Raw genomic sequence first — 9,671 nt, forward strand, 5'->3', positions numbered from 1 at the left:
AACATTTGGGAGGGAAAATCAACAGAAGTTTGTGATTGATTGCATATAGGAACTGACAAAATTAGAAAGTGCTTTGAATGACAAGTTTCTGACTTTGGCAAATGCTAAATGGATTAGTGAATGGAGAGTAAGTAGTTCCATTCACAAGATTTGAATACTAAAGGGAAAAGGAAAAGATGGAGTAAGGAGAAGTAATGATCAACTATACTCCAATAAGAAAAATTAATTAAAAAAGAAGAAGTGCTGAACAGAATGTTGATAATAGGCCTGAAAATATAAAAAAGGGTAAGTAACTCAGTTCAGTTCAGTTCAGTTCAGTCACTCAGTTGTGTCTGACTCTTTGCGACCCCATGGACTGCTGCATGCCAGGTTTCCCTGTCCATCACCAACTCTCGGAGTTCACTCAAACTCATGTCCACTGAGGTGGTGATGCCATCCAACCATCTCATCCTCGGTTGTCCCCTTCTCCTCCTGCCTTCAATCTTTCCCAGATTCAGGGTCTTTTCAAATGAGTCAGTTCTACACATCAAGTGGCCAAAGGATTGGAGTTTCAGCTTCAGCATCAGTCCTTCCAATGAATATTCAGGACTGATTTCCTTTAGGATGGACTGGTTGGATCTCCTTGCAGTCCGAGGGACTCTCAAGAGTCTTCTCCAACACCACAGTTCAAAAGCATCAATTCTTCAGCCCTCAGCTTTCTCTATAGTCCAGCTCTCACATCCATACATGACTACTACTTACTACATCCATACTACATCTACATCCATACTACATACTATATACATACATGACAAAACGTGGTCCACTGGAGAATGGAAAACCACTTCAGTATTCTTGCCTTGAGACCCCCATAAACAGTATGAAAAGGGTAAGTAACTAGGGAGGCTTGTATTTAGATGGACACCCACATATGACAGGGACATGAGGCAAGTGGGGATTAGATCTTAGGTTTGGTCAGTCACAAGTCTCTGCCCAATGAGTTCAGATTAGAGGCTCAGTGATGGTGATGTTCATAAATTCAGTAGGTTAGCTTTTCAGTGACAGAACTGACAAGTTCAAAATTCATTCAACCATTAATTCATTGAGCAAGTGCCTACTAAGCACCAGAAACTCAGTCAACTGAGAATAGAAAGATAAATTTAACATCATTTATGAATTATAAAAGTTTTCAGTCTAAAGGAAACACAACACATTATTCAGTCATTATGGCACATGCTCTAGTATGGATGTGAATAACATGCTATGGAACTATTAAGCAGGATTTTTTCTTATATGTAAAAGGGTTTTGCTTTGTTGACTTCAGTAAATGATGGGCATCAAAGGATATCTAAAAATCTTCATCATCAAAAACTAGGACACAATACATTGATTAGTTTAATTATTAAATGTTGAATCATTATAACCTTACTTTATGGATCAAGTATACTAAGATAATATGCTTAAGAATATTAATTAGGGCATTTATTATAATATAAAATGCTAAAACTCAAAATCTATCATTAAGGAGTTGATAAAATCTACAGAAAACAAGGCAGCCACTGAACTAATGTTGCAGAGTTATAATTTGGACATGGAAAAAATACAAAATATATGAAGTTAAAAAAACAGTTTATACAAGTACCCACCAACAGCTATATGTGATATGTGTGATATGTGTGTGTGTGTTACCTATGTGTGCATGTGTGTTAGTTGCTCAGTCATGTCCAACTCTTTTGCAATCCTATGGATTGTAGCCTGCCAGACTCCTCTATCATGGGATTCTCTAGGCAAGAATACTGAGTGTGTAGCCATTCCCTTTTCCAGGGGATCTTCCCAATGCAGGGATTGAAACCAGATCTCCTGCATTTCAGGCAGATTCTTTACTACCTGAGCCACCAGAGAAGCCCATATATTACCTGTATACATATATGTAATGAAATATAACTCAGCCATAAAAAAAGAATGAAATATTGCCATTTGCACCAATGTTAGTGGACCTAGAGAATATTATGCTTAGTAAAATAAGACAGACGGAGAATACAAATGCTATATGATATCATATGTTGGGCCCTAAAAAATAATACAAATGAATCTAATACAAACTGATAACCTTTTTCTTTTCACAGATGGTAGTGCTTCTGAGTTTTCAAAATTTTCAAAGGGAAGAGAGGATTTTTTTAACCTAATCCTTTGATAAGCAAAATCCAAGTAATATAAAGATTCTATTGTTATGAACCCAATTTTATTGACATTTGTTTGTTGGTAGCTTTTAAATAAGATACGAGTTAATAGATGGGTTATTCCAAGCTAATTGCAAAACAGCCAACATATATACCTTGCCTAGGTTTCCTATAAGTTTTTCAAGAAACAAGCAACTTATATATTGGTATTTTCTGTCTTCTATGCAGTCCTGGGATTCATGAACAACTCAGCAGCAAGCACCGTGTCGGAGTTTATCCTCCTAGGCTTCCCTGGTTGTCAAGAGTTACAGTATTTCCTCTTTTCACTGTTCTTTGGAATCTATATATTTACCATGGTGGGAAATGGGACCATTGTTTGCGCTGTGAGGTGGGACCAAAGGCTCCACACTCCAATGTATATTCTCCTAGGGAATTTTGCTTTCCTTGAAATCTGGTACATTACCTCCACTGTGCCCAGTATGCTAATCCATTTCCTCTCAGAAACAAAAACCATCTCTTTTGTTGGCTGTTTCCTCCAGTTATATTTTTTTACTTCCCTTGGTACAACTGAGGTATATTTGCTCTGTATCATGGCATACGATCGGTATCTTGCTATCTGTCGCCCATTACAGTACCCAACCATCATGACCCAACAACTCTGCTCTGTTTTGTTGTCTCTTTGCTGGGTATTTGGGTTCCTTAGTTACTCTGTCTCCACCGTGCAGCTCTCTCAGTTGCCTTTCTGTGGGCCCAATACCATCGATCACTTTGTGTGTGACATGGACCCACTGATGGCTCTGTCCTGTGTCCCAGCTCCTGTCACTGAGATTGTCTTGTATGTCCTGAGCTCCCTCATTATCATGCTAACTCTTCTGTACATCCTTGGCTCCTATACCCTTTTACTGATTACCGTGTTTAAAGTCCCTTCAGCAGCAGGCCGACAGAAGGCCTTTTCTACTTGCGGATCACATCTGACAGTGGTGTGCTTATTCTTCGGGGCTCTTTTGGCCATGTATGTGAGCCCTACAGCTGATAACCCAGCTGAAATTCAGAAGATTATAACTCTGTTCTATTCCGTGGTGACTCCCTTCTTAAACCCCCTGATTTACAGCTTAAGAAACAAGGAGATGAAGGCTGCACTGAAGAAAGTCCTGAAAATAGAATGAACATAAACTAATCTACATGAGAACAAGCGAACCATTGTCCAGGCATAAAAGATTAATTTAAAAAAGCTTCATATACTGCTGTTAATTTTCCAGTGCACACAGTAAAGAAGACGTTTTTAGTGGATTCCATCCATGTTTTATTCTTTAAGTAACCTGGCAGAGCTAAACCACAGCTGATTCAGACTGCATCCTAAGTATAGTAACAATATTTTCAACATGAATAACTTGTTAGATAGTAATATGAGGGTATTATATTTGTCCTATTTCACACACTGTTTTAGTTTTGATTATTAGGGGAAGGAGGTAAAGCTAGACTAAGAGAAGTTATCCTAGGTGAATCATCATCAGTGTTCTGAAGGCATTTCTTAAGACAGTACAAGATCCTTTAAAGTGAATAAATAATCTAATTTAAATGTCTAATGGATACATAACCAAAGGATTTAGTAATAGAAAAAGTTTCTATCCTCTTAGCTCCTCATGGTCCAGAATCTTCCAGATTAGGGACAGACCGAAAGTTTCATGCTTATATAAGTTATTGCCTAGGACCAGCCCCAGTGGATTCGGCAATTTCAAAGGGAAGACGGTTTCGGCAATCAGGATACGATAGAATTAAAGATATAAAGAGTGATCTAATAAGGATAGCTCAGCGAAGAAAAGAGGCTGAATAACTTGGTTTACGTGGAAAGCTAATAAAATTCCAAAATAAGGAATTTGCGTCACCTACGTAGGCCGTAGGTGTCCTCCCGTTCTCCTGAAGGAGAGGAGACAGTAAGACCTCCCCAGTTAGATCTTAGAAGCCCAGGCATAATTAGTAGGCTTAACAAGCCTCCATGCTCCAGATGGGAATTCAGCCAGAAGGTGAGAGAAAGAACGACATGGGGAGACCAAGTTTCGGTGAACAAGGCCCGCACTTTACTTTCCAAAGTAGTTTTTATACCTTAAATTGTGCATAGAGGATAATGGGGGAAGGGGTAGAGTCAGCAGTAAGCCAAGCTTTCTTCCTGCAAACTTATCATATGCAAAAGTTTAGGTGAATTACATTATCTTCTGGCCAAGAGGCCTGTTAACATTTTATGATCCTTTCTTCAGAAAACTTATTTTTCTCTAAAGGTGATTATTCTAAAGTCAGGTGCCACCCTCTGAAAGCATTAGACAAAGTTGCATTCCTATAGGGCAAAAGTGTGGTGGGCTATAACAAGAAAAGAATTAACTCAAGTGTCCAAGGTTACAAACATTAAGGCTACTACTTACATTTCTATACACCAACTATATTAATCAATACACTCCCAGGGACACAGTAGGTAAGGGATATGGAAACTTGGCAGCAAACATTGGCCCAACAAGTGAAAAACCCTTCACCAATACAATTTCTAATCAATCTTTTAACTGCTCAAAGGAATCTGTATTTAGACAGTTGAGAACATCTCATGTTTCTCACGGTTGGGAGGCTGTCAACAATCACATGTGGCCAGAAGAAACTGTTCAGGCAGGCTAGAGGATTTCCAAAGGAGTTTGTAGGTTGAAACACTCTTGTCACGCCCAGGAACTTTATTAACTGGAGCTATAAGTTAACTCTTTTTCAGAGAGAGGTGGTGGGGGACAGCCCCCTATAAAGTTAGAGGTGTAGGTGAGAGCACAAAGCAGTAAAGTAGGCTGACTCTGGTTTTGGGGGTAGGTGCTCGAGAATTTCCAGGGGGGTCCTGAGGCTCCATCCCGCCTTTGTGTATGCCGAGCCTCCTTCCTCATGACTTTTGCCATGGGCGGAGTTCCTCACGCTGGCTCCTGGCAATTTATGTTTTAACATCATTTAAAATAGTAATTTTTTCAATTCAACAAAAATTTATTGAGCATCTACTTTATTCTAGATACTCTCATAGGCGTTAAAGATACACTATGGTCAAAATGGTCAAAACACTCTGTGTGTGGAGTTTATTTTCTAGTGAGGGACAGACAATAAAAAAAAAAAAAACAAGCAAAAATATAGTTATGTTGGAAAGTGATAAACAATATGGAGAAAGGGAAAGGGAGACAGGAAGTGAGGGAGAAAAGGTTGAAATTTTAAATAGGACCATCAGGGAAGGCCACGGGGAGAAGGTAGCATTTAAGCAAAAGCTTGAAGGAGATGAGGGAATGAGCTGTGTGCATAGCTGAAGGAAGAGCATTCCGTGCAGAGGGAGGCAAGTTCTCCATAAGAGCCTGAGGCAGGATTGTCAGTAGTTTGGTTTGGTTGGAATAGAGAGATTAAGAGGGAAATATCAGAGAAGTCAAAGAGAGCATACAGAGGGCCAAGTTGTACAGGCCCTTGTGAGCCATAGTAAGAACTTTAAATTCTGAATGAGATGGAAAGCCTTTCTGAGCAGAGTTTTGAGCAGAGGAGTAGTAGAATCCCATTATATTTTAAAAGGGTCATCACCCTGGTTGTTTCATTGACAACAGACTAAATAGAGGCATGGGTATTATAAAAATTCTTTATTTCTAGTTGTCAAATAAAACTTTGTATTTCTTTTAAAAGGAATTTGTATCTGCAACCTGATCTTGGGGATATATATTTGGGGAGGAGTAAAAGTCAAGGAACTGGTTTGCCCAAGAAGAATGGAAAGTCCTCCTAGAGCCTCAGAAAAGAAATTCTAATTCTAGAATGATATTTCCATAACAAACTGGAGAGATAATGGAGTTAGGAAACCACTCCTGAGGCTCTTCAATCACAATCATATTATGATTTGCAAAATATTTTCCTATTATTTCATTCTCATGTCAGCCCTATGGAGAACACAAAGAAGATATGTATATAATATTTGAAGAAGTGAACTCAACAGGCTCTTACAGCTAGTAAGTAAAAGCAGTCAGGCCAGGGCCTAGATTTTCTGTGTTCTAGTTTTCTATTTCTTAGCCCACCACCTTCTCTTTAGGTTCAACTCTATTCAAACCCAGTGCCCCTTTTTAATCCCAGGTCACTCCCTTTCACATGATGCCTGAATAATCTTTTACACCATTTCCCTGCTTATCCCAGGTCTCTTTCAAAAGTCTCCCAGATGCCTAAAATTCTAAGCCTGGTTTTCTACATACAACATTATCTAAAACTCAGCTTCAGAGGTCAATTATCCCTATAAATATCATTCTTAATCCTTTCTCCAAACCAAGCTCAGCTAATTCCTGATCCTACTGAAATCCTTCCCAAACTTAGAAGCTCCTTCAAACATACCCATCCTTAACCCAATCTTTAATGATCTATACAGTGGTTGTCAAACTTCAGCATGCAGCAGAATCACATAAAGTTTTGTCCAAAAAGGGGGCCCCACACTGAGAGTTTCTGACTCACTAGGTAGGGGTGGGACCTGAGAATTTGTATTTTAACAGGCTCTCGTGTGATGTTAACACTGCTGGGACAGGGACATTTTCAGACATTGTTCTGTCCTTACACATCCTCACTCGTAAACTCAGTAGTGTTCTCTACTTGAGTTCTTGCTATGATTGAATTCTTCCCCTCAGGTTCTCTGCCTCTTCTTGTTTGTTCTCCTTAACCTGGTATCAATGAAAGAAATCATACTTCCTGTCTCTGAACCATTTACGGTGCTAAATTTTCATTTTCACTAATATTGTATTATGTCAGTGAATAGCATTGCATATCCACTTTTACAAAAAACTCAATTTTTTCAAAAAAAGTGTTCAAATTATCCTTAAATTTTAAAAGGGGGATTATTTCTTGTATGTCAAATATAACAAATTTAAGTAACTTGGTATAGACAAAGAATTTTTTTAACTTAAGTCCTTACAGGTTAAATACCAAGAATGAAATGGATGTACTTTGGAGAAAAGATCACAGACACAAACATATATACACACACTCTTAAATGCACACACATTCTTTCTTTCTCTTTCTCTTTCTCATTCTCTTTTTTTTATCTCCTCTCTCATTAACCTGTCCCACTCTCTACCTCCCTTCCTGCACTCAGATCAGTTCTTTAGAGGAAGGTTATCGCCACAAAGAAGAAAATTTTCCTGGCTTCTCTTGGATATTTATCCAGACCTCTGTATCTCACTAGTTAAACCACCGGGGAAATACAAACAAATATAGGGAGGATTAGATGGATGCACAGAGATACATGCCTAAGCAACCAGGTGCCTACCAATGAGCACACTAGGGAACTACGGATCCTATTCAAGAGAGACTTGCAAACTTAATAATCACTGGCATGAAAAATACACTTCATCTTGTTCAGAGTACTAAAGGAAACAAGTCTCTGGAGCCCCAAATGCTCCTATCCATCCATGAATGAGCTTTTAGATGGGGTAATGAGGACAATCTTGTGGCTAGAAATTCTCTCACATCCTCCTCTTGGAGACAGAAACATCATCAGGTATGTAAGGAAAGTCTGCCTGCATCCTCCTGTACACCCACTGCTGTAAGAGCACGTTATTCTTGTGTAAATCTGTTAGCTCTTTGTTCTTTATAGGAACAATGTGTTAAGGCCTGCAATTCTCTTCTCCCAACACGCTCCTAAGGAGGTCTTGGGTGAAATATTCACATTAAGGGCTCACTCTGTTATCACAGAATTCCCACTATATAACTCACTTAAAGAAAATAGTGCTCAAATGTCTTGGATATTCTGAAGGGAGAATTAACTATCCTTCAGTTAGAATGCAACCTGAGTCTTGAATCACTTTCTTTCTAATATTGGTCAGTGAAGTTTTGATTGACAAATACCTTCAGCTAGAGCAATTAAAGCAGGTTGTTATTTTTCTTTCAGAGTTGTCAGCCAGTGACAAGTGATGAGTAGAAACTGAAAAACAAGTAGGCCAGCAGACTCTTCTGTACTTTGGATTTATCTATAGGTTAACCTTAAAACATAAATTTTTAAAGAAAGAAGAATCTTGCAATTATAATTTTTAAAGAGTTCTCCTCTGAGCAAGGTAGCTTAAATCCTAAGCAAGTGGTTGGAGTTATAGAGGAGGACCTGGCTTCCTTATTAGTTCATACAGAAAGAACCACCCAGGTTCCTTTTTCCTCCTCTTCTCTCCGACTGTTCATCTGTTGTATCATTTGAGGTGAGTAGTACGAGGGGGACTTACATTTATCATTTGAGAGACTCCCCTGACGGTCCAGTGGTTAAGACTCTGCCCTTCCGCTGCAGGGAGCACAAGTTCAATCCCTAGTCAGGGGAACTAAAATCCCACATGCCACACAGGGCAGCCAAAATAAATAAACAAATTCATCATTTGAGCTTATAATAGATATACTTTGGAGGTGGAGGCAGTAGAAATGGATGCAGAGATCTGTGAAGCTCATTTATACATGTTTCTCTGATCCTGTATTCCATAGTAACTAAAATTTTACTGCAGCACAAACATCAAAAGGTCATAAAGATTATGAAGTCAAATGACCAAGTGGGAGTTAAGATTTATGAGGCTCGGTTCCAGGTCAAAAACCATGAATTGAAATTATATATCTCATCTTGGTGCCAAGAACTTTCCAGTAGATGAATACAGTTAATCAATTCATGTCTCATGTCACTGCCTTCTGTCTTAAAAAGCTGAAAATATCTCACTATGTCAAATAAAATTTATCATGCTACTGCATTCACTATGTAGATTTATCTAAGTTTAGTTCTAACTGGAATAAAGGTCTTTTTTAGGTGCACACACATAGTTGGGTATATGGTGAAACACACAGTTGAAGGAAGTTCCAGTCACATACAGTGTGACTATACAAATGTAAGTGACAATATGGATAGTTTTTATAAACCATAAATTCCAAAAAGGGATGAATTTTATTTCCTATGTTTACCATTATTCCAGAATTTGCACACTGCTAGAAATATAATAAAAAGTAAATAAACATTTATGAAATGCACAAATGAATAAGTAAAATGAATAACATGCTACAATTTAAATTCATTATTCAATATTTTTTGCTGAAAGCCTAGTAACTGTATTTTCCAAGCAAAATGACAGCATGTGGTCAGCAAATACAGGTATAGTTATGGAAAGCATATTTGAAATTATAACTCTCCTGTAAGTTTTAATACATATGCTCATTACAATTGTAGTCCATTGAATTAAACTGCTTGGACAAAAATTAAATTTTCATGTTTATGAGTCATGCTTATAGAGGCAAACTTTGTCATCATTCTAAAAATACTGTTAATCAATACAAATATCCAAAGCTACCTTGGCAATAAAACATTTATCCTCTGAGTTTGCTCCAGGTTTGCTGAACTACTGAGAGTCAAGCCTTTTGCACTCTGAAGATTGCATAAACTGCAAAAAGATGAAACTTTGTGAGTATCTTAACAATGACATTAATAATATAGCCAATTATCCTATTTTGTAGTTAATATACTATGGA

General features: G+C 38.0%; 1 protein-coding gene across 1 annotated transcript; it reads left to right on the top strand.

Annotated features, from left to right (window-relative positions):
• The first annotated feature begins 2,395 nt into the window (after positions 1-2,395).
• On the top strand, positions 2,396-3,325 carry LOC102408481 (olfactory receptor 11H4-like). Its single transcript, XM_006048360.4, has one exon. It carries the CDS (start codon positions 2,399-2,401, stop codon positions 3,323-3,325), a length of 927 nt encoding a protein of 308 aa, XP_006048422.2. The 5' UTR covers positions 2,396-2,398.
• The last annotated feature ends 6,346 nt before the right edge of the window (positions 3,326-9,671 follow it).

Source organism: Bubalus bubalis, chromosome 11 (genome assembly GCF_019923935.1).
Source record: "Bubalus bubalis isolate 160015118507 breed Murrah chromosome 11, NDDB_SH_1, whole genome shotgun sequence".
Lineage (NCBI taxonomy): Eukaryota > Metazoa > Chordata > Mammalia > Artiodactyla > Bovidae > Bubalus > Bubalus bubalis.